This window comes from Micropterus dolomieu, linkage group LG21, assembly GCF_021292245.1.
Source record: "Micropterus dolomieu isolate WLL.071019.BEF.003 ecotype Adirondacks linkage group LG21, ASM2129224v1, whole genome shotgun sequence".
Lineage (NCBI taxonomy): Eukaryota > Metazoa > Chordata > Actinopteri > Centrarchiformes > Centrarchidae > Micropterus > Micropterus dolomieu.
The window spans coordinates 9,890,109-9,915,077 of NC_060170.1; the positions used below are offsets into that span (position 1 = coordinate 9,890,109).

Here is a 24,969-nt window from a genome sequence, read left to right on the forward strand (position 1 = left end):
TAGGAAGCCAGGATGCTGCCTCTAGCTGTGTTTGTTGTGTGTCTGAGTGCAGCCCTCTCAGCCCCCAGCCTGGACCGACAGCTGGATCAACACTGGGACCTGTGGAAGAGCTGGCACACAAAGAAATATCATGAGGTGAAGTGTTGTTTCTTTCTTTTCTTTCCTGCACGCTTTTCTAGCCTGCCAGGTATCAGGGAAAGGTCTGAATGGTGGTTGTTTATTTGTAGAAGGAGGAGGGCTGGAGGAGAATGGTGTGGGAGAAGAACCTGAAGAAGATCGAGCTGCACAACCTGGAGCACTCCCTGGGCAAACACACCTACCGCCTGGGCATGAACCACTTCGGAGACATGGTAAGACCCCGGTTTCAGCTATAAGTGGCATGTAACACATGCCCCAAGATAAAAACAGTAAAAGTTGAGAGGACTGTAAATAAAAGCTGCTCTATTAAAGTCTGCGGCTAAAAACAAGTTACAATCACAAACCACATCCGGTCTTTGTGTAATTCACATTTTACTGTCTTAACTCAGCTTCTGTCTTTCCACAGACTAACGAGGAGTTCAGGCAGGTCATGAACGGCTACACGCACAAACCAGAGAGGAAGTTCAAGGGATCTCTGTTCATGGAGCCCAACTTCCTGGAAGCCCCACGCTCTGTGGACTGGAGGGAAAATGGCTACGTCACTCCAGTGAAGGACCAGGTAACGACTGCTTTTATGACTCATGTGACAGGATTATGCAAAGGCAATGAGGCAGTACAAGAAAAGCTAGGGCACTGCGTTATCACAGTTTCATCTCCGGATTCTCTAACAGCTAAAAGATGGAGCACAACATTCAATATAATTATTATAGTTTTTATGCATGCAAAGTGCTGTTCAGAGTCAGTGAACGAATCGGCTCTTATTCTAATGGCTGTTAGCGTTACTGGAGATCCAAAGGCAAGATCTAACTCAGCTGTTGAGGAAACTCTGTAAACACGATTACGTAATGTGTGACTGTGAAAAGTTGCATCATTACAGATTTGCTTATGTGAAGCAACAAGGGTGCTCTGCCGACTGAAAGTAAATGTTTTTCTTAAACAGAAAGATAAGATGGCCACTCGCCGGTTGTTTTTGTTATCTACATGCTGCACACACGCTCCACCTCCTCACTGAGTTTGCATTTTGTTCTCAGCCCCCCTCTGCATACATTACCAGCCTGTAAGCTGAAACCAGCCCGATCAGCTCGCTGTAAACCAGGCCAGGGTGAAGCAAACACTCATGTACACTGGGTAGAAATGCCTGAGTGCAATGTACGACAACTTTTATTTATAGAAGCAAAGAGCTGTTCGGGGAAATAAAGTGGAGCAACAGCATAACAATTAATGGATTAATAAACATTTAGTTAAGAGCAAAATGTAAGACTAAAAAGAGGAGTCCAGCATTAACATGGCAAAGTGGCATCATGCAAACAGCAAAACTACTGTTAGTCTGTCCAGAAGGTGATTCTATAAAATGTGTTTGAGGCAGGATTTAATACAGGAAAGTACCAGCGGGACAAATGCTAAAATAGAAGATTGTTCAAAGGCAGTGGGTCAGTAAAGCTAAACTGAACTCTAAAACATTGTAGTATTAAATGTTGAAAAGTATTAAGTTTTTATAGAAACCTATGAAAGTTGACTGTGGAAGCAGGTGCAAATAGATTGAATTTACTCTCTTCTTCAACTCTACATTGTTCAGGGTCACGCAGAAGAGAATAACTCTGTATAACTTTTATCCCCTTCCCTCTCAGGGTCAGTGTGGCTCCTGCTGGGCCTTCAGCACCACCGGGGCTCTGGAGGGTCAGCAATTCAGGAAGATGGGGAAACTGGTGTCGCTGAGCGAGCAGAACCTGGTGGACTGTTCCAGACCCGAGGGCAATGAGGGTTGCAATGGAGGTCTGATGGACCAGGCCTTCCAGTACATCAAGGACAATGGGGGCCTGGACTCCGAGGACGCTTATCCTTACCTGGGAACAGTACGTATGGGAGGATGGGGAAATGTGAGGTGGACAAATCAAATTTTAATGTGGGGGGGGGGGTTTAATCCTTGATTTTCTGCTGAGGTCATGTAGATGAACCTTTTAGACAACCTAAGTAGACGATGCTTTGTTCCTGATTTCTCCCCAATCGTGAAATTTGTCTTTTCCAACATAATTGGCACTAGGAAGGTGTTTTTAAAAGTCCTATGCCTTACATTTATGTTCATGAAACGAGGGCTTAATTAAGTTTATTTGATTGACCGGTCGATTAATTTCTTGTTTGAGAAATGTCAGAAAACCTGGAGCACAAGGTGGTGTCGTCAAATGTCTTTTGTCCAACCAACAGTTCGAAAACCAAAAATCTTGAAAAATGGCTTTTTAACAATAACTTGAAACATGGTTGCAGATTTAACCCTGTATTGATCAACTAATTTTTAAATCTATATATTTTTGAAGCTCTACAGTAAACTTTCAGGTGTTTCAATGAAAGCCATCCTCTTTGTGGTTTTTTTTTTATTTTTTTATATTTCTTCAGGATGACCAGCCATGTCACTATGACCCCAACTATAACTCTGCCAATGACACCGGATTCGTCGACATCCCCAGCGGTAAGGAACGCGCTCTGATGAAGGCCGTGGCCTCCGTGGGACCCGTTTCAGTCGCCATCGATGCCGGACATGAATCTTTCCAGTTCTACCAATCGGGTCAGTTCTTGGTTTTGTGAAGCAGAGACAAAGTTAAAGAAACATTTTCTTGCTTTCATCTGCCAGCTGTTTTTAAGATGGCTTATATGTAACTTTTTTTGTTGGGTGTTACTTTAGGAATCTACTACGAGAAGGAATGCAGCAGCGAGGAGCTGGACCACGGTGTGCTGGTGGTGGGATACGGCTTTGAGGGAGAAGATGTGGATGGCAAGAAATACTGGATCGTGAAGAACAGGTCAGTCCAAAGCATTTAACTTTGCTGTTTGGAAAAATTGAGCCCTTTGTCCCCACAGTCCGCAATGTTTTGTTGAGGTTTAGTAGGAATTTCAGTTTGCAGTTTGTTACAGAAAAAACTTTATCTTTCAGTGTGACTTTGTCTAATTATGTAGGAATTTCAGTTCAAACTTGTTTAACAGGAACAGTACAGATAAACATTGTTACAGACTAATTCAACATTCAGTGTAAATAGGACTTGTCTCTGGCTTTTAATTGAACTGCTCTTAAAATGCAGATCGTCTGATGTAATTATTTAAATGTTAAACTTTTACCATTTTTGTTTTGTTTGTCTTCTTGCAGCTGGAGTGAAAATTGGGGAGACAAAGGCTACATCTACATGGCTAAAGACCGAAAGAACCACTGTGGCATTGCCACAGCAGCCAGTTATCCTCTCGTTTAACGTTTTGCACAGCTCCACTTTATAGTTTTTATTGCAATTGTTTGGCTGGAGGACGAGTCTTCGGTCAGAGCGACGCATTAACAGGAGATTCTGTGAAGAAACACTGTTTTTATGGAAATGGCGCCATTTTGTTTAGGCTGGTTTTATGCCACTTTATTTTGTCTGAAAGATTTTAGTCGAGTGTTTTATTCTCTGTAAATATGTGTATGCTGCTTGGTAAGTGATACGTTGACACTTGCTTCGGTCATTGTAAATGATTTCATTTTCTACTTTTACTGTGATCAATTAAAGTTGTGAAACACTAGTTTGATGTTTTGGAGTATTTTTCTACTGCACTGTAGATTGTTGTCCTGTGAAGCTTTATCTTCAGCTTGTATTTTTCAGGTAGTTCAAAATGGGTTTTAGAAGCAGTGGGCAGCCAATGTGCAATGCCTGGGGAGCAGTTAGGGGTTCAGGGCCTTGGTCATCTTCCGTCCATTGGACCTGATATAACTTTAAATCTTATAACTAGAGCAACGAAACAATATTTCATCTGTAGCTGTGTTCTTCAGAGCGCTGTTAATCTCACATGCTGGTTTGACATGTAGCACAAAGACTGAGTCACATGATCTCAGTAAAAGCAGCTGTGCTCACTGACGTCTGGTACTAGGAGCTTATATGATTATTGATTCTTTAACAGTGGTGTTGGTTCATAAGGAAACAAGTCGCCCTTTTACTGTGGTTGCCTTACATCAAGTTTTAGTGGTAAGTAGGGCTGCAACTAACAACTAACTTTTATTGTTCGTTAGTTCAGGTTAATAAAAACTTTGATTTCAAGATAATTGTATGACTATAATTTAGTCTCATCAAAATTCTTTGAGACTGAGGTGTCTTCGTTGTATTTGAAGGTAAGCCGGTGCCAGCGCAGTTACTTAAAACTACATTTGAGTCACGTAGCAGTGTGTATGTATGTGTGTGTGTATATATATATATATATATATACTTCTAGGTTTAAAAGCATATCAATATTAGTATGTCATGTAGGTGAATCAGTACTTTACAATATAATAAAGTGAACCCAATTAAAATTATTTTAGATCATTCATTTCAGTTCATTTAGATGTTTTTCACAAATTCAGAAGAAAGGAATCATGTTAAAATGGTCATGATCACATAGAAATTAAATGTAATTTAATTTTAAATCTCTGGAGATGCATATACATCGCACTCAAGTTTCACATAGTGTCCCTTAAGCACCGCACTTTCTATTTTAATGAATAATTTTAAGTCAGATGTTGCCTTGAGCAAAAATCCTAGTTAAAAAAAAGTCCTGGCTGGTCAGGGTGAAGGGGGGTGTGTGTGTGTGTGTACATGTTTCTGTAAGATATTGACTTCACCTCAGATTTCAGACCAAGTTGATATGTTGAGCAAACACAAAAGCAGCTGGAGGAATGTGTTGTGCAACATAAAAGAAAGGCACAGGGGGACTGAGGGAGTGAGAGATTAAAGGCTCAGTTCACCCAATCACAACAAAACCAAACATATTCTCACTTACTCTGGTGGTGTCCATGCAGATAGTTTTGTTTTTCTGTTCCAAACTTTTGCGATATCTGTCTCTGAAACCTCTGCTGCTGCTGCAAAATACAGTGGAGGTGAATGGAAGTCCATTCGTTGTGCTGTGAACACAACGATTGGTTAAAGTCCTGTACAGCTCCCTGAGGTCATGTCCTCTGTAAGTTGTTTTAGCAACTTTGATGAAAAGGTTGAAAATATGAATCAATGAAACAAAAATCATAAACAGTACATTTTATGTGATACTATGTTTGCATGAAATTAGACTATTAACTTATTGTTAACAGAGATCTTCACTCAACCCCATTCAAAAAAGTGTTATGACTTAGTTGTTTTAGGTTTTACTTACTTACTACTAAATGTTTGAGCAAAACATTAACAAAATATTAAGTATATCCTCACCAATTTTTTGTCTTGGCATTTCATAAAATGTAATGTTACCTGAATACATAAAATACAAGAGATCCAATTAAAACATTAAAGGAAGAGGGTCTGTCTGGACTTGTTTATTACATTTTTAACTTGTATTTTATTAGTTGGTTTATTGGCCCAGGCACACATACTGATAAAACAAGGAAACAAAAGAATAAAGTAGGATTTAGCCAATTCTACATAGTAATAAAATGTCTTCATTATTATCATGTATGATCAGACAACGGTGTGTTAATAACACTCTCTATTGGAGCCTTATTGTGAGTTGTTTAATTGTGGTGATGGGGTAGTGGCTAAGACACATGCCTTTGGTGTGAGAGACCTGGGTTCAATTCCCCACTGTGGCACATCCACCAATGTGTCCCTGAGCAAGACACTTAACCCCTAGTTTCTCTGGAGGCGTGTGACATATGTAGCAATTATAAGTAGCTTTGCATAAAAAGTGTCAGATAAATGTAATTTTAATAAGAAACTGTTATGAGTTGATTTTCGATATTGTGATTTATGAATTAGGAGGACAGTTTTACATTGCTTACTGACCTGCTCCTCCTTGATTCTCCGTCTCTGGGGCGCTGATAGGTTGCCCTTAAGTAGATGATAAATTTAAAACTTTTTTTAACTCCAGAGTCAGACTGAGTTTCACCAAGAGACATTTCAGTTTAGTTCCAAAAAGAGTGAATATGAATGCAAATAATCTAGTTTTAGTTCAGTTTCTACACCGCATTGGCAAAATAAACTACTGGGGAACACCTGTTGGAATCGATCAGAGCGTTTGCATCATAAAGGTGGAATAAGACGGATTGTGACCTGAATTGTGGATCAGCTGATAAAATATAGTTGAGCGAAATTAAAGAGTTACAACCTTTATCAACAGCTCACTGAAGTGCAACTCAGCTCAGCTGTGTCAGGGTGTTGCTCAAAATGAGAGTTTCATTGTGGCTTTTCTCTGTGACAGAGATTCAAAAATACATCGTTGGTGAATAAGAAACTGGATTCTTCCTGTTTCTTCTTATGGTAAATGCATGTTGCACATACCAAGAAAAACATACTGAAACATTAAGCTCTAGTTTTTTAAAGCAATATTTCCTCATCATGTTGCTATACATTCAAAAACATTTGACTGAACCAAACAATAATCATCAGTTTTGGAAAATGTATGTTTACTGACTTAACTGACAACAAAAGTTGAAGTACATGAAAGGCGGAGATTCTAATATTGTTCTAAAAGAGGTGCAGGGACGAGCAGAAATGTATGGAAAGCCGTAGAGGACACACTTCTCATGACTGTTACTGTGATGTTTTCTGATTATCACAAATGATCTACATCCTGATATTCAAGGAACATAATTGTGTAGCACAGTTATTTCATAAGGATTAGATATTTCTAAAATTGTCAGACTTACAAAAACAGGAGATCTGACAACTCATACATTTGTGGTAATTGCAAAAAAAAAACAATCATTATCATGCAAAATCTTAGGAAACCTCTTTCTGTCCTCTTTCATAAAACTATTGGGAAAATTGAAACGTGTTGTTTAACTGTTGCAGCTTTACTGGTACTTCTTGACAAAGGACAGGTACTCGTTGACGTCATCAGTGGAGCCGACTACGAAGGGCACCCGCTGGTGGAGCGTTTCGGGCTGTACGTCCAGTACCCTCTGAGTGCCGGTGGTGGCGAGGCCTCCCGCCTGCTCGATGAGGAAAGCGATGGGGTTGCACTCGTACAACAAGCGCAGCTTTGGGGAGAAAAATTAAAGGAAAACACAGTTAAAGGATAACTTTGGTATTTTTTTAACCTGGAGACCTTCTTTTTAAAGAGTAAGATCCTTTTTAACCAGAAACAGTTGTTATAGCACTCTTGTCAAAGTCAGTCAATCAGACTCCTTTGACAAAAAAAATAGTTTTACCTATTTTTTTTGCTGGACTTTTCTCTTCGATTCTTTGCTATTTTATTGTACTTTTCGCTCTTGCTTGTACTAAAAGTTTGATTCAGCTTACGCATACAAAGAGTAATGTTCTCAAAATAGAGTAGTCAGTGGCCAGTAAGGCATCCTCATTCACAAATGGAAGCAGAAGAAGAAATACATAGTGTAATACCACATCTTGATCATGCTTCAGCATCAAAATGTCACCACATCTATACAAGCAAGAATATGGTGAAATCATGTATAGACAATGGCAGTCATGTAATGATTCTGAGACCTGGTTGTGGAGGAGTTTTGCTCATTTAGGTGAGCCGAGTTTAAACTGCATAGATATGTATGTTAGAACTGGAGCTATATTTGGCTGAAACGTGATAGTGTTTTGGTTTTAGTAATATGACTGCCATTTTAACTGCCACTGTGTTTCAGATGTGCTATATAAATATCAGAACTAGTGAGTTGTTCCCCTTCACTTAACCACATGCTGTTATTAAAGTCTAAATCAGAATCTAATTTCAATGTTGTGTTTGGTCATTTGACCACATTAATAATAAAATACTGTTATAATTACAGTATGTCCAGGATAAATGGGTCACAGAGTCAAGATGCCTGAAAGAAAATGGGTTCTCATTTATGTTTATGACCGACGTGGACTGTCTCTGAGCTTTATTTATCACAGGACAACCTCAGGTTACACTACTGCAGGACCCACTGTACAGTTTGTCATGGAGGCTATGAGTGTGAGACTTGAGCTCTTGACAATTGCTACAACTAGCTCTTTAATACACCAGTTTGGGTCACATGAAGGAATGTCAATATTAATTATTTGTAGTTTGTAGTTGTATTTTTTTTTTTACGTATTATATTTGTCCCGTAAAAAACATTTTTTTCTACTTCATTATTACTTTACTACATGTTGTGGTGCTGGCGTTTGTAAGCTGCTCTGAGTCAAACGTTTAGAGCCAATAATTCCCTTATCATGATATGCATTATTCAAGAGCCTCCGGCTTATGAGGAAATGACAAAATCTGCCAAGCTGGTGAAGCTTCAGTAAGATGACGTCCTGGAGGCCAGTGGTTACCTTTCCCTTGGGGCTCTTCTCATTGGCGGGGTACATGAAGATCCCTCCGTAGGCAATGGTGCGGTGAACATCTGAGACCATAGAGCCCACATAACGAGCTCCGTAAGGAGAGCTGCCATCCTGCAGGAGGCAAGGGGTTATATGTGAAATATTTGTGCATTTGTGTATTGTTGTGGAAAAATGTTTTTTTATAATTAATATTTACTTTTTAATTGTTGTTGTTGGATGATTGTAACAAGACTCTATTTCAGCTCTTCCAATGACAGGGTTTTCATGATTCACAATCCCATTTTTAGTTTCCAAAAGACACACAATCTTTTTAACCAAGCTCACAAACTCCATCCATCCATCGGAGAGAACGCATGCGGACACAGGGAGAACATGCAACAAACAACCGGGGTTTAAACCCACAACCTTCTTGCTGTGAGGCGCCGCTTGCTCACAAACGCAATATGTTTTATTTGGGGTTGGGTGTCAAACTCAGTACTTTTTATGTACTGATGGAAATACGTATGTTTTTCTAAAATTTGTCAAATGTTAGCATTGAATGGCTCATCCAATTTGTGGTCATTCAATGTTTAAATCTAAAACATCCTTTAAACGAAGTGTTTGAACAATGTTCAATCTGAAAATGTGGTTTAAAAGTAAATAAGTATCCTACGTGTAAAAGGGACAGCAACGGAGCGCTGCATACTCTACTGTTCATTTATTTGTTACCCTACACACTCTGAAATAGACAAGCACCTGTTCAGATTACAAAGCATCAGTGAATGAAATACAGTGTGTCGATCCCTTCTGCATTTAACAAATATTGTTAAAAATGGGTTTTGGTGCGCAAGAAAACTTGTTTGCATACATAGACTTTGATGTTGTGATCGATACAGCCGGTTATAACACACATTTAGTTTTCCTGTATAGTTATAATACAGTGTAATTATAAAAGGCAATATGTAAACAGGTCAGTCACACAGCTTATTTGAAAGTTACAGCTACGGCAGATCTGCTTCAGCCAGACAGAAAACAACAGACAGGTCAAAGTCCATCTGCAGCAGCTGGGCCATATATTGAGCCTGCCAGAGGAAGGGACTCATTGCGCTACACAAACCTACAAAAACAGGCTACTTAAAGAACAGCATTTGGTTCAAACAAACAAAATTAACTGGACTTGTGAAAAGTCCGCTTTTGATTTTATGAAGTTTTAATAATGTGTGTATTAAAGTGTGTCTTTCTTTTTCTTTAATTAATGTTTCATTTACTGATTCCACACTTTAATGAACGATTAACCAAAATCATTTCATAAACCGAGTACTTGACAAAACAAAACAGCACTCTTTCTTACAGAGTGCAGCCTATGAGGTGTTCCTCTGAAGTGAGCTTCATGTTCAGACCGGCACAACGTGACACAGAGGCATGTGCTTGCTGTGTCACATCCCAGTCATCACGAGGGAGGGGTGTGTGCATAGTGTGCACGGCCCTGAGGCTAATTTCCTTTCTATATGCTGACATCAAGGTAGTGGCTCATTAGAAGTGACTGCTGACAGGTGGGGTGGTGTGACTGCTCACCTATACATATAGGTGCCTGAGCATTCAGTTTAGGTGACGTGGTTTGGCTGAATTGCGGGATTTTGTTTTTGCTTTCTAACACATGTACATGTTCTCACACTATACACATTACTGATGAACTGACTGCACACTTAATTTTGTTTTCTTAAATACATGTATTTTACTTTAAAGAGTGATGTGTGTTCTCCACATTTTGTCCTTCCTTTGAGCTGGGATGTGGTAATAGTATTTCCCAAAAATAGACCCACCCACACTCACAAACTCTCAAAAAAAAAACACATGCAGCTGGCCACAGGCCTGAAACTTCCTAAAATAACATAAAATAATAAAAGAAAGCGTCAAGGAAGTAGCAAAAAAGTGTGGGAAGCTTTTTGAGGGTGAGCTGTGTATGAAAATTATCTTCAGTACACATCATCAACACTGGTCAGGTGTTGTTAACCTGACTTTACAAGTTTTTCAAGGAGTTTGCAACCTAATATTTTTGTTTGTCAGTGGTAGACAAACATCCATTTTTAAAAATCATCTGACTCATACGTAATACTCTTTTGATAAAAATTCAACCCAGAAGGACAAATGATCCGATTTTACATTAGTGTGTCTGGCAGATGGTTTAGGAGGAAAAGATTTGTTGGATAGTTGTCTGTTTTCCTGATTTTCAGACTTCAAATCTGAATATCATTCTGCATTTGCAACCTAACAAGAGCAAAAGAGAGGACTGATACCAACACTGAGATTTTAAAAAAGTAAAGAGGATACTACCTTTACTTTAGATATAAACTTCACTACTATGTCTATCGAGCAACATTTGCATTCCAGTTCAACCTTGTGAGATGAGTTTTTGCTATTTCGTAACACCATGCATATTCCACGGTGACTAACATTGTGGTTACTACTGCATTGTGCTTGGTCATGATGATTGTGTGAAGTGTAACATGATGATGACTGTGCAGCCAATGTAGGTTTTAAACTGGTGGAAGATAGAGTCTTTGCAATTTGAGCTGCATTTTGAGTATGAAAGGTGCTACTTAAATAATGTTTGTATGTTATCATTAAATGAAATCTGTATCTTTAATACCTTAAAATGTGAAGCAAGTTCAACTGTATAGCAGGGTTCAACAACAAGGCCATTCAAAGTGCTTCACATAAGACATGCTGCTTCTGCAAAAGAACGCTTTTGCCACAAACAACAAAGATATCCACAAACAACAAAGATATCCATCTTAATGACAAGCGCTATCACCCAGGGTCAATGTTGGAATCCATTCTAACTAAGGTGCAGTCAAGCTGACAAACAACTGCTGTCCTCGAACAAAGTTTTCAGAACCACCTTTCAGTAGTGTAGTGTTTGGTACAGATTTTAAGTGAAATGCTCCTTTAATCTCAAAGCACAGCTGAGGCCAACAGGTCAGTTGGTGCTGCATAAATAGTACTAATAAAATGAAAACAAAATATGTTTATATGTTTATGTTTATATTTTAGTGTAACTGTGGTCAAGAAGAAGCCTCAGAGATGGACATTAAAGTGGACATTTCACAAAAGTGCAGTTTATCAGTGTGATCCCTGGTGACACGGATGCTGATGACCAAACAAACTTTGCGGTCATGTTTGTGACAGTGCTGGAGAAGTGCTGAGTGAGTGAGTTCAGAGTTTCCAGATGAGAAGCTGCAGTTTCCTGAAGAACACAATGTTTCCTGCAGTAACTGTGTCGCCATCCTGCAGCTCAGCTGACCGAGCCGCTGCCCATCATCCTGTCTGACCAAACTGTCACGCTCAACTGATTGTACCCATGTTTGGGTCAGGGTGTTTACTCTTTGAACCCCTTCTTAGCCTGCAGTGCCTGGCTGCATGAAGCATCTTCACTTTAAACTTTTAAACTCAAGATGTTCACCTTAAATTTCCTTAAATTGACAACATATGTATGCTGTGTGTCTTTGTTTATTCTTGTCTAACTGTAAAGTGTAAAATTACCACTTAATCAGTGATTGTTGAAAAGGCAAATTATTTCACATCACTATTCATTTTCACAACAAAATGAAATGTAAATTTCTTATTTTAGCTAAGGAAATTAAATGTGTAGCTTTTCCTCTTGATGTTTAACACAAATGTCCATTATTTATTTGCTGAAAAACATTTAAAGAACTCCAATCTGCTGATACCCTTGGATAAAACAGCTCCTTGTGTGCTGCCAACCAAAAGTCCTCGTGTAAACTCATTCTACCAGAGCAAACACTTCGTCAGGACTCACATGATGAGAGGGAGAGGCTGCCGGTGTTTGAAATCCTGCCTCAGATCTGAGCGTAAGTATAGTTGTGTGTCAGCAGAATAGATGGTCCGGAGGGAGACGAGGCTCAACTCTATTGTACAGCTTTGATTTTAAAGGTATCAGATTCAAAACCCCAAACACAAAGTAGAACTGATCAATGTCAAAACTTTGGCTCAAATAAAAGTGGGAGTTTTGTGAGTATACAATAGATTAAAGTTTTTTCTCACCTCTGGGTATTTCTTGTGCTTGAGGTATTCGTTGATGGAGGGGTGGAAGTACTTGGCGTAGCCCTCGTTAAGACTGTAGATCTTTCCCTTCGGCTTGATCTTCACATTCCTCTCAGTCAGGATGAACTCACCGATGGCCTGAGGAACACCAATGTAATGTTCAGGTGGGGAAATTCACACCAGAGCAAGCCACAAGACTTAATTTATAGAAAAAAATCAGTGGGAAGACAATCTTAATTTAATTAAATATTAGAAATTGTAAGAAATTCTTGTACTCATACGTTTCCAGGGAAACAGCCTAAATATGCTTGTGGTGAGAGTACAGTCCATTAAAACAGACATAACATAATGTAACATTATTGGCTTTAGGCCTGAACATCTCTCGTGGTCGGTGAATTGCATGCCCGAAAACAGCACAACAGGTTTCTGGATGTGTAACAAAAACAACAAGATTACTCACAAACATACAGTAAACTGTTTCATCCAATAATAACTAAAGCTGCTTTTCCAAACGCCAATTCCCAATGATTGGTTGTTGACAGGGGTAAGACCTTGTGTGAGTGTGTGTGAGAGGTGATAAAAGCATTTAACTTACTTAAAATAAAAATGTTAAATGACAAAAGAGGAGCTATGTCCTCCAATCAGGGTAACCCAAAAGGAAACAACAAACACAAAAAGGCTGAAATTCTTCTCTCAGTTTTGAATTTATGCTCTGCTTTGCCTTAGAAGACCTTTGAACTGCATCCTATGATTTATACTTAGCTGGATTTCTTAAGGCCAGTTAAGATGGCACACATGTTCTGCCAATTAAAAAGGGATTTATGTTTGTTTACATTCTCCTACATCCCCGATTGCACAGTGGAGACGTGCAGCACGGAGGAATGATTGACAGCATAAAATGTGTTTTCATAAATAAAAACATCTATAGGGCAATAAAAATATATAAACAGCGACAGCAATAAGGGAGAGACAATAATGTTGGGTAGAAAAGAATATTTAAAGAAATAGACAGCAGTGGATGTCTCGTTGTATCTCACTTCCTGTCATTTCACCACCACAAACAACTTTTCACATTCAGATCTCCAAGGAAAACTGGAGACATTTAATTTAACTGGAGTGAGTGTGAAGTACTCACAGGGTCCAACATAAAGAAGTTGAGGCCAGCGCCGGTGCTGAGGGCCACCAGGGTGGCACTGCCGTACAGGGTGTAGCCTGCACAAACAATGTTGTTTCCCTGCTGCAGGGCATCTTTCTCTGTAGGCTCCCCCTCCGATACCTGAACGACCCGAGGTGGGAAATAAGAAACAAAGAAGAAAACATGAAGGGTGATTTCCCGCAGACCACTAACCTAGGAGAGTCTGTTTCATGGACTGTATGCAAATGTTTACTGCAATTCAATTGCAACACACAGTAGAGCCCCAGAAAGTAGTGCAATTTCCTAAATCTACTATTTTACAAACAACAAGAGCAACAATCTTATATCAGTATTTCAAATTAAAAACGTGTAAATTCAGAGGAATGGGTAAAGAAACAGGGAAGACAACCAAACATAAATCACAGTGAGTGATATAATTTAACCAACTATACTGAAGTACACTGTTTGAGCCTACAGTATCTGTCAGTCTATTTGTCTATGAGGTGCAGTTCACAATAAAAAAAGAGTTGGAAGAACACAAAGCAAAATGTTTGTGTGCTTTTTTTTTTTATGGCTTTGTGTTGTGAAATGATTAACATGACCGATATGAGAACGTCACATTCCTCTTAGGGCTTCTCTGCGCGCTAGGACAATAAAACAGACTGTCATTCTGCAAATGATTAAATGACTCCCTTTGCATGCAGTCTGGGGAGCAGAAACCCGGATTAGCTGGACAGCAGTGCCTCCTTGTGTCTAAAGAGTGTAAGAACAGCACTTTCAAGCTGTGTATTTACACTATAATTAATATATAATTATATATATTAACATATAATCTAAAACTATTCTTACATTCTAATGTTTCATAAAATGTGATGAATGTGGTTATGTCATAATTATTTCTACAGAGATAAACATATCTATATTCGTTTGATGCTTGTTTTTCGATATGTATTGGTTATTTTAAGGTATTTCTCCACCTTTTGTGGAGTTGTACTGAAATAAATACATTCAGAAGAGTTTAGTTATTTACAATGTGCCTAATGATATAGTCAATATACAAACAACATTGAAAAGCAGCACAATGGTGGAACGAGCTACCACATGCCATCAGCGCAGGAGCATCCCTCTCTAACTTCAAGAAGCTCCTAAAAAACTAATTTCTTCCGAGAGCACTTCCTGACTGCACTATTCATCAACTCCTACTTCTTCCCTTAAGTATTTATCCCATTGGTGCCGTATGCTTTAATAGCTCTTGCTAGTATTTATTGCAGTTCTTTGTCATATCATTTATCATTTGTAGATCTCTTCCTTTACTGATGCTTTTATGTTTTTCCTCAAAAGTTGCTTTGGATAAAAGCATCTGCCAAATAAGTAGCCTAAATGTAAATGTAAAAAGCACAACACAGATGCATGTTATGTAAAGAAAGTTTTTCTGCAGGGATTTAGTTTCCTTTCTTATTACAATGCATGTTTTATAGCTTTATGTGACCATTTGCTGTGTCTGGAATGACCCTCATGAACTGCATAAAATGGTACTCAATGAGATATAAAATCATTCCTTTCCTCATTCCTGAAAATCTTTTTTAAAAAGTGTTTGTACTTAATGGCAAATATGAATACTTTCAGAATAATCTCTTGAGTGCCTACATGGCTTTGTATCTTCGCAGAGGTCAGACTCACCCGTTTGTAGATGGCAAATATGGTGCCGATCGAGGCCAAGCAGTCGATGTTGCTGGAGCCATCCAGAGGGTCGAAACAGACCACGTACTTTCCCTGTGACGATACACAAACAGGCCAAAAAGTTATCGGACACATGACAAGTGAAAAATATGCACACTACAAGTTAGTATTTTCAAGGTATGAGTTTATTAATTTATTTGTTATTATACAACACAAGGCTGCACATTGAAATTAAAGTTGTAGCTCCCTTCATGCTACATACACACACAGAACATGCAGTATATACAAATATTTAAAGTTAGAATAGAATAGAAAGAAAAATACAGTCATATGTCAGAGCAGCACTCAGGGGATTTCTAGTCTGTGTGGACTGATTGAGTTCAGTTTTACTGTTTTCAACAACAAACACTCACATACTACACAGGCATGTGCTCTTCTTATATGTGTTGTATATGACATGAAACACATCCTCCAGAATACAATGTCTTATTGCTATTACTCTGACTTCTCAGGATATAGGTCGGAAACACACAGGTAAGCAATTCAGAATGAGCAATTCCATCCTCGCAATGACCCCAGTTGTCTTTCAGCAGTGGACACCAAATAAGGAACGTTCCAGCTACATATGTAATTCTTAAATATTAATAATAATACACAATGAAAATATGGTTAAATATTATAGCATCCATCAATAAAATGGAGTAATAATCATAACAGAGATATTCTTCAATCTGTTTGCAGCTGCATTTGTAAACTCAGGCTTTGGTGGCACCAAGTGGAATCAAGACGTAACTGTTTCAAGCCTGAAGGAGGTCTTTACCCAGAGATCATCGATTAGTACACTGAACTTTCAACACATTTTTCACTTTTCAGTAGATTTAGTTATTGAGCCAAACTTTCTCTGAATGGAGCGCTCACTGATTAAATTTTTATTTGTTAATATCTGTGTGAATTCCCTTCAGCACTCATCTAATCATAATATGTTTATTATATATTATAATATACTATGTTTGCTACATTGCTGTAATATAGCATAGAATATTCTGTAGTGGGTGGCTGTGGCTTCGAGGTAGAGTGGGTCGCCCATTAGTCCCCAGAGATCCCCAGCTTCCCCCCCCCCGCATGTTGAAGTGTCCTTGAGCAAGATACTGAACACCAAATTGCTCTGTGAGTGTGTGTGAATGATTTGTTTCTTTCTGATGAGCCGTTGGCTCCTTGCCTCTGCCATCAGTGTGTGAATGTGACATGTATTATAAAGCACTTTCGTGTTCAGAAGACAAGAAGCACAGTCCGTTTATATATTATGTTATACTATATTACTACATTTCACTTTTTATATCCCATACTATGTTATACTATATTGTGTTAAAGTTATGCTGTTATTACATTATATACTATATTTGTATTATATTTCTATTTTAACACTGACAAACAATAAATATAATTACTTAATATTCAATATTATTCTGGTGTACACAGTTATATCAGATGGTATTATTATTCTATACTATACTTTACTTTGCGGCTACTAATCACACCACTGTCTAGTCACTTGAGACAGTACTTCACTATTAGTTTAAGTACAACACTGTGTGTGTGTGTATACTGCTTGCCTGGTAATTTTGAGTTCCGTTGCACTTTTAAAGTTTCTATTGTTATTTCTATTGTTATTTTCTGTACTTCTAATTATGTAGTTATCTATACAGTTGTACTTTTTTCTGTCATTGTGCTGCTGCAACACTATGTTTTTTTCTCTCTGGGGATCAATAAAGGCTTATCGTATCTAACTAACTTGCAAGGACAGGTGTATTCCTACACAAAATGTCTGCAAAATGCAACTTAAACAGGAAAACAAAATATCATAACGGTGTTGCTGTCCTCCTCAGCAGACGAGCAGTGTTCACCACTCACCCTCTTGTCTTTGGGAGTGATGATGAGCTCCTTGTTCTCCTCGGACACCATGCAGCAGGTGCTGTAGGAGGCCTGCAGCATGTTGATGACCAGGTCGTTTGACAGGACGTCCAGCTTCTTCACGTCGTCCCCTGTCACATTCACTGAGCCCGCCAAGCCCTGCCTGTGTGGACCAAGCTTTAGTCTCACACACATACAACTTGACTGAGAGACAACTTGTTAGCATGTCAGCTCCTCGTAGATGATGGAAGAGCTGGTGAAGACATTGTTTTTCAGCTTTTCATCATGGGGGGACAACAAAGACAAGGTGGATCGTGATTAATTATATATGTTTTTTTCTTCAGATGCAAAAGATGTATTCAGTCATGAGTTGGCACGGTTTCAGTAATTCTCCTTCATATGGAAGAACACTTTACTTCTACTACTTAAGCCCCTCTAATTAGCATTCATAGGCAGATAAACAATGTGTATTTGTTTAATTGCATTAGTTGCATTAGTGTTTGTGTCTACCTGCCCAGCGACTGCAGATGAAAAATTAATGTTTTTTTTGTACATGGTCCCTAACATAAATGTAATAATAATCGAAACTAATTTTAAAATGGTTCATAACACACTATAATGTAGTTGTAAGAAGATAATAAGTGTTTATTAACAAATTCGTTGTCAACTATAACTCCACCTGTGGGCACCCATCAGCAGAGGCTATAAACAGATTATGAATGACAATACAGTAAAACATTGTTTTAATGAAAAAAAAAAACATGCCTTCATAAGAGAAGTTATATTGTAAAAACTACTGACCAACACTTATGAATATCCTTACATCTGTGTACAACAATATTATCGTGTGTAAAGAACCATGATCCTGCATAAATATCAGCTACTAATTGTGAAAATATTAATTTATACTTGACCAAAGTTTGATGGCACTAGTTCCCTTCAGGTGTTTTACTCACCCTAACAGCAACAATTATGTGTGTGTCCCTCTCAACAAGAGTTACTTCCATTAATTAAATTATTTACTGTATGCTGAGGCTTTGGTCGTGCAGAGCTAAGATTAGGGACAAGGCCATGCTTGGATGTCAAGATTTGTATGCAGCCTAAAAGGCAGTGCTGCTAAAAAGACTCAACTCAGAACCAGTCAGAGATCGCCCTTTTTATCCTCTCAGTGAATTCACATAATCCTCCAAAACACTGGCTTCTCTCTCAGGTCACTTCCCTTAGCAAAGAACTGGATGTTGTGTCAACAAATCAAAAATGTTTTGCAATCATAGTGTTATCATTTGACCTCCTGCTAGGCAAGACACTGAGAAAGCTGCACAGTATTTTATCATGTCCAGATTAGAGAGTTGAAATGCACCTGAAAATCATACAAAGCTCGATGTCTTACAGCATGACTTCTATGCCACACAAAACAATCAATCATATCAGGCTACTGGCTCTGTCGCTCCACTGCTTCAAGGGTTCAGTGTTAAACTTCTAAATCCTCAAATGAGCGCAGCCTCAACCCTTTACTCCCTATTGGCTCGTCTACTGTAACGGTGAAGCAAAATGTCAAACAACCAGCTTTAGTGACATACTGAATTCCCACCAGCTCCATGACAGCTGTCCTGCAGCTGACCTTGACCTGCTCTGTGGTGACCAACACAAGTCTTACACAGTTCAATAAGGTATCATCACATTATTATTTCTTGTGAAAGCTTAAATGTGCACATCAGGCTTTGTTAAATCATAGATATGCATCATCTATCATATTAGTCAGTAGTATAATGGTGCATACACATGAGTGGTTCCCATCCTCCAGCACCTCAGTACTTACAGGTGGGCCAGGCCTGCCTTGCGCACAGCAGAGGAAATGGCTTTGATTGCAGTCAGCATGGCGTTAATGAGCTGGGTCAGCTCACCAGTCGCCCCCTTAGCCTGGCGGCCGGTCTCGATGATGAACCGGGTCAGGGTCCATACGTCCGTGTCAAACGCCGACTGGTCCGACATGCTTGGTTCTAGTCCTTCTCTCCCTCCTGTGGAGCGGCAGATCGGGCGGAGGACGGACAGTAAGTGAGCCACATCATTACCAGCCACATCCTTTTCATACCCAGAGCCATGAAGGCAAGCCAGGGGATCTATTTGTAAACGCAGTCGAGTGGAAAAGGGCGTGTGTGTGTGTGTACTTGGAGATGGGTGAGGCGGGGTGTCAGGTGTCAGCTGTAGAGACTGTCACAGTCTAATCCTGCACAAGACCAGCACTGCTAGTCATTTAGTCAAAAGGTTTGCAACATGTTTGACACCAGTAACTCAGAACTTGGGTAACATGACAGCTCTTAGGTAAAGTCTCGATATTTTAACCACATTTGTGTACACATGAACCCGAGAACCATTTGGTGCTGTGACAATAGAGGAACAACTTTCTGTACTCTTTATCCAACTTCATGTGTTGAACAATGAAGCCTGAAAATCATGTTTATTTAGGTTAAGACATCCAGCAGGAAACGTTTATAACAGATCCAGATTTTGGTGCTTTCCATGAACTGCCCACTTACCACTAAATACATCTAATCCTGTCAGCCATTTATTCAATATGCTTTATTTCACATACTACCAACTCAAAACAACTCTTACGATGTAGTTCAAAGGGAGTTTGGATTCAGTATTTTTTTGTTTCTGAGCTACAACACACTTTGGTTAAAGACTGAGCGACTCTGTTGCTTGGTTTTAGCACAACAGCAGCAGTGAGCTTTAAATGTCATTAGGGTTCAGAGCTTCCACTGACCTTCAGCTTAAAGGTCAACTCCTCTGGATAAAGTATCTCCTAGCTTTTGTAGACAGTAGATCTTTCAACTTTTCAACATGTCTGATGCAATTAATTTATTCCATTCAATTTCTCAGGAGTTTGCTTATTCTGTCCACATATGTAAAGGCTGCATGTTTCCTGGAGTACTGATGCCATAATTAAACTGTCCAGCAGCCAATAAATACACAAACCACATTTTGGCAAACACACATTTCAAAATTATTAAAACACAGATTTTGTCTTCTTAGAATCACGTGGATTTATTGACAGACTTCATCAATCCAAGCAGCAGTTGTTCACATAATAAAAACAAAAAAAAGTTTTATTATTTGGTACTTCACATATCTAGAATGTTTATTCATTCTTATTGAAAAAGGCACTAGTGGAGGTAAAGTGAGGAGTAAAAGTCTCCAGGTTGTTTACTCAAGTACTTCTTTTTTGGGAGCACATTTGGTAGATTTTTTGTGGAATGTGTTGTGTGCGTTATTGAGCTTATGAGCTGCAGTTTTCATGTTTCCACTGAACCACCTTCTTTCCATTATCTGTCAGCTTTCTACAAATACAGTATGAATATTGCTGGAATGACATCAAAACCTTGTAATACCAAATTTGGTTGTTTTTGTATTTTAACTGAGAAAATCCCCTGACATTTTGGGGCTTAAGAAACCATTTCATGACATTATCAAAAATACATTTACATCAGGGTTTTTCAAAGTGCAAGGCGGGCCTCCCCGGGGGGCTCCACGCAGTTTCAGGGGAGGCTCAGTGAATGGAAGTAAAACGATATGGCATTACTTATTGCATTCGTTATCAAAAGGAGATCACATAGAATAGCCTACATGCATGAGAGTTCAGAGACACAGTAGTTTTTGGGAACCGTTTTCCCCCCCATCAGTCAGAAACTAATAAATGCCTTAGGACAGACCTTTTTTAAAACTATTTGGTGTAGTCAGAAGTTATGTCAAATGGCAATATTAGGCTATTTTGGCTCAAATGTTGAGTGTTTATGGGATCAAATAATATAATCATGATCCCATAGGCATCCAGGAATTGACGAAATGTACCAAGTAAATTAAAGATGTGGTTGGGGGGCGCTGATTTACAAGCTTTATCTGACGGGAGGCTCGTAGTCCCAGACTTTGAAAACCCCTGATTTACATCAAGCTCAAAAAGAGGCCGACTTCCTCAGTCCTGTAAAAGTGGACAGTTTGGAGATATGAGGTTTTCGGCGGAGACTGATGGCTGCGGTCTCACTTCTTGGCATATTTTTGGCAGATGGCGACGTACTCCAGCACGTCGTCTGGGGAACCCATAGCCACGGGAGCCCGCTGATGGATGCTCTCAGGCTGGATGTCCAGGATGGTCTCGTAGCCGGTGGAGGCCATGCCGCCCGCCTGCTCTATGATGAAGGCCATGGGGTTGCCTTCATACAGCAGCCGCAGCTATGAGAAAGAGGGGGAGTTTAGTTTCTAGTGTTTTTTCTAATCTCACACTCTGAAATGAATATTCTCATCTAAAGGTTTTCACTTGTTTGCAACACTCGGAATGGTCTAGCACTTGAGAGCTAATATGAGGCTTCAGCAGTCCGAGTTAGACAAGTAGATTGTAAAGTTGTAGTCTATTTAGTAACAAATCCCCACTTTCATTATTATCCATCCACCACAGCTCAGTACAGAAACACTGTCCATGGAAGCACAGTGAACACTGAGAACTCCCAAGTTCGCTGAAGCCTCATATTAGCTTCAGATTAATTTCTGCACAGAACTGTGGATCACTTACATCTGCAGTGCATTAGGAAGATCTCTCTTAATGGACAGCATGAACAGGAGCATTACAGTAAGCAAAACATGATTCAATATTCATATGGGCACCTGACTATTGTTTTAAGACAGACTTGAAAATTGTGAACCTATCGTTTGGCGAAACGACGACTACGGATAAAAACTGTGGAACAACATGACACTGAACTTCAGTTGACTCGACTACTTTAACAGTATCTTTTCAGGTCTCTCGAAGAAAAAACAAAATCTAAAAACAAAAGTCTATCAAACAGCTGCAGCTGTTTCAGAACGCTGCTGCTCGAGTCCTCACCAAGACCAAAAAAGTAGATCACATCACTCCAGTTCTGAGGTCTTTACACTGGCTTCCTCTCTGTCAAAGAGTTGATTTTTAAATATTACTGTTGGTTTATAAAGGCATGAAGGGCCAAAATACATTGCTTTCTGTCCCTAGAGTCAAAACTACAAGGAGAAGCAGCATTCAGTTTTTATGCTACATATATCTGAAAAGACTCCCAGAAAACTACAGGTCTGCTGAAACTCTGTTATTTTAAATCAAGGCGGAAGACTTTTCTTTTCGCCGCAGCCTTTTATTGAATCAAATTTAATACTTTTGATTAATATCTTACACTGCACCGAAGCTTTTACTGTCCTGTTTTATCTTGTTTTTATTTTGTTTAACTCTTCTATCAAATCTTGCTTTTAAGTCGTTTTTTGTTGCATTGATTGTTTTATTTAAATATTTTATTTTGTTCGTATTTTATAATAAAGGCAACTTTTTAATCTGTAAGTTGTAAGAAGTAAATCTAATAATTGTCCTAAGTATCATTAAAATCTTTTTAACATTGCATGGCTTTGCTCAAAACTGGTGTGTCTGAGTTTAGCCTTTCTGTTTGCATTTTTTTATGGCTGATTTCTCTAAAGAGCACTTTGGTTTGTTGACAAACTACAGGTATTGTATGGATTTGATTTACTGAACGTTACTGATGCAAGTTTTATTCTATATTTCTATGCTTTTTTTGCATTTTGAAAAACAGTTGCTTTCTACCGTTTTAAATGTGACAACATGTTTGGCTCAGTCTTGCAAATACTGGAAGGATGTCGAGAGTGAAGAAACAACATTATGACACTTCCTTCAGTACGATCTCACGTTACAAGTGACACTCAAACTATTTATGATGGAAATTTCTCCTCAAAATGACTCAAAAATGAGAGAAGTAAATTTTTTTATTGGTTTTTATAAACTAAACAAAATAATGGGGTTCAAGTCTACTTATCGCCACTTATGGTTGATGATGTTATTAAAGGTTAAACCTGTTGATATTTTACACTTTTCTTAATCTGAACAAATACTGTGACTGTATTTACTAAAGGTGTACGATTTGCTTTTGTTGAGGATAGAACATTTGAGAAAGGGCATTCATTATTAGGTCTTTAAAATGTTTAATGCAGGAGCAGGAGAAAGCAGTACTGGGACCTTACCTTTCCTTTGGGGCTCTTTACATTTCCTGGATATAAAAAGATGCCTCCATACATCAACGTTCGGTGGACGTCTGCCACCATGGAGCCAATGTAACGGGCACCGTAGGGCTCAGTGCCATCCTAAAGTCATTTAAAATGCTGCATTAGTAAGCCATTTAAAACTAGACAAGATCTACATTTGAAAATGAAAAAAACATCTTTGAGACTGCAGGTAAAAATCTGTCAATCTTGGCAAGCACTGGAACTTTTTAACATTTTAATGTATGTTGATTAATGGCCACTGCCCCTAATTAATAAATCCAATAACAAGTCAATTCCACCATATTCTTCATGGTTTGGTATATGTTCATGAATAAAAGTAGTCACCCTCATCAACTGCAACTAATGCCACCAAATTACCTTTAAGAAAGGCACTGAATCCCAACTGCTCCAGTGAAGCAGTAGATTTGAACAGCAGGAGGAAACGGAGATTAGCTGGACATAATCCCTTTAATTTACTGTTTTGTGTAATAAATATTAACAACACCACTCAGCTTGATGCGCTCCCCACACATGCCCTGAGGTCTGTTACCTGAGGGAACTTCTTCTTCTGCAGGTACTCTGTGACGGCGGGTTCAAAGTGTTTTGCATAACCTTCATTCAAGCTGTAAATCTTGCCTCGCTTCTTGATCTTCACATCCCGATCAACCAGGATAAATTCGCCAATCGCCTGATGAGCAGAAAATGTCATCAGCAACCCCAGAACCACACGTTTTATACGAAACCAAAGACTTTTGTGACACGGGTCCTTCAAGAGAGTACTAACTGGGTCGAGCATGAAGCAGTTGACTCCCTGGCCAGTGGAGATCACCATCATGGTGGCGCTGCCGTAGAGGGCGTAGCCTGCCGCCACAAGGGTCCTGCCAGGCTGCAGGGCGTCCTTCTCACAGGGCTCGTGATCTGTGGTCTAAAGGAAACCATAAACTAATCCAGGAATTATTCCCTTTTCATTTATCATTTCAGTGGAGTGTAGGCAACTTTATTACCAATAACAATGGAATAGAGAGGAATTGAATCTGTCTGCCGGACATTATTTTACTGTGGGTCTGGACTAAACCGCTGATATTAACTTGTTCACATACAGTAATGATAAAAGTTTCTGTTACACATTATATTCTTTCCCCCTTGCAAATTAATTTTTTCTCACATTTATTCTTTAGTTTACCATCTTAGTAAAATAGCATTACCAAATCTTGCATTTTAAACACCACTGATAAGGAACACTTTGCCCTCGAGGGACATAAAAGAAGAATAAGCTGGGTTTGAGTGAAGCAAACTTTATTTTGAAAGCTTATTTTGACCTGGATAACATAACTCAAGGGGGTATATGAATGTGACATTTTGGCATGAAATTAGCCAATATTAAAGACAGTGAACATGAGCGACAACGTCAATCTAAGTCATCTGTCTTGGCCTTTAAAAACTCAACACAATTATTGAAGCTAATTAAAAAATCATTCTGTTATGACTTTGAAAATCAAGGACAAAGACACTTAATCGTGTGAATTTTAACGTGTGTATGTACCTTTTTGTAGATGGCAAAGATTGTTCCAATGGAGACGAGACAGTCGATGTTGGAGGAGCCATCCAAAGGATCAAAGCACACAATGTATTTGCCCTGGAAGAGAAGAACGAACCGTTTTCTTGTAAACAAACAAAAGCGTTGTTGTGTTACATGCCTAAACACACTGTGTGAGGTCAAACAAACATGTTGAATGCATTCCCTTCATCTTAAAACATTTA

At 38.9% G+C, this 24,969-nt stretch overlaps 3 protein-coding genes across 6 annotated transcripts in view; 1 reads left to right on the plus strand and 2 right to left on the minus strand.

Annotated features, from left to right (window-relative positions):
- On the plus strand, positions 1-3,678 carry LOC123959739 (procathepsin L-like). Its single transcript, XM_046033991.1, has 7 exons — positions 1-135; positions 228-350; positions 545-697; positions 1,767-1,991; positions 2,530-2,698; positions 2,816-2,933; positions 3,275-3,678. The coding sequence occupies exons 1-7, from the start codon at positions 13-15 to the stop codon at positions 3,372-3,374; spliced, it is 1,011 nt and encodes a 336-aa protein (XP_045889947.1). The 5' UTR covers positions 1-12; the 3' UTR covers positions 3,375-3,678.
- A 3,134-nt stretch (positions 3,679-6,812) lies between these two features.
- On the minus strand, positions 6,813-19,131 carry fbp2 (fructose-1,6-bisphosphatase 2). Its single transcript, XM_046035275.1, has 7 exons — positions 18,959-19,131; positions 17,140-17,302; positions 15,229-15,321; positions 13,549-13,689; positions 12,414-12,551; positions 8,361-8,480; positions 6,813-7,093 (listed from the first exon to the last, which is right to left on the minus strand). Exons 1-7 carry the CDS (start codon positions 19,129-19,131, stop codon positions 6,908-6,910), a joined length of 1,014 nt encoding a protein of 337 aa, XP_045891231.1. The 3' UTR covers positions 6,813-6,907.
- A 1,035-nt stretch (positions 19,132-20,166) lies between these two features.
- Positions 20,167-24,969, minus strand: part of fbp1a (fructose-1,6-bisphosphatase 1a) — a 10,074-nt gene continuing 5,271 nt past the window's right edge. For all 4 annotated transcript variants that reach the window (XM_046034051.1, XM_046034053.1, XM_046034054.1 and 1 more), the window contains exons 6-8: positions 23,759-23,896; positions 23,188-23,307; positions 20,167-21,369 (exon numbers count right to left, since the gene is read on the minus strand). In XM_046034051.1, coding sequence (XP_045890007.1) covers positions 21,178-21,369; positions 23,188-23,307; positions 23,759-23,896 — 450 coding nt within the window. In that variant the 3' untranslated portion in view covers positions 20,167-21,177. The remainder of the gene's footprint in view (positions 21,370-23,187; positions 23,308-23,758; positions 23,897-24,969) is intronic.

Bases quoted from the DNA above. Each gene is read 5' to 3' on its own strand.
- LOC123959739 (XM_046033991.1), top strand. From the start codon at position 13: ATGCTGCCTCTAGCTGTGTTTGTTGTGTGTCTGAGTGCAGCCCTCTCA. The intron at 136-227 runs GTGAAGTGTTGT...GTTTATTTGTAG, and splicing joins ACACAAAGAAATATCATGAG to AAGGAGGAGGGCTGGAGGAG. The intron at 698-1,766 runs GTAACGACTGCT...CTTCCCTCTCAG, and splicing joins TCACTCCAGTGAAGGACCAG to GGTCAGTGTGGCTCCTGCTG.
- fbp2 (XM_046035275.1), bottom strand. From the start codon at position 19,131: ATGTCGGACCAGTCGGCGTTTGACACGGACGTATGGACCCTGACCCGG. The intron at 17,303-18,958 runs GTAAGTACTGAG...TGGTCCACACAG, and splicing joins AAGGCAGGCCTGGCCCACCT to GCAGGGCTTGGCGGGCTCAG. The intron at 15,322-17,139 runs GTGAGTGGTGAA...GTATCGTCACAG, and splicing joins TCACTCCCAAAGACAAGAGG to GGAAAGTACGTGGTCTGTTT.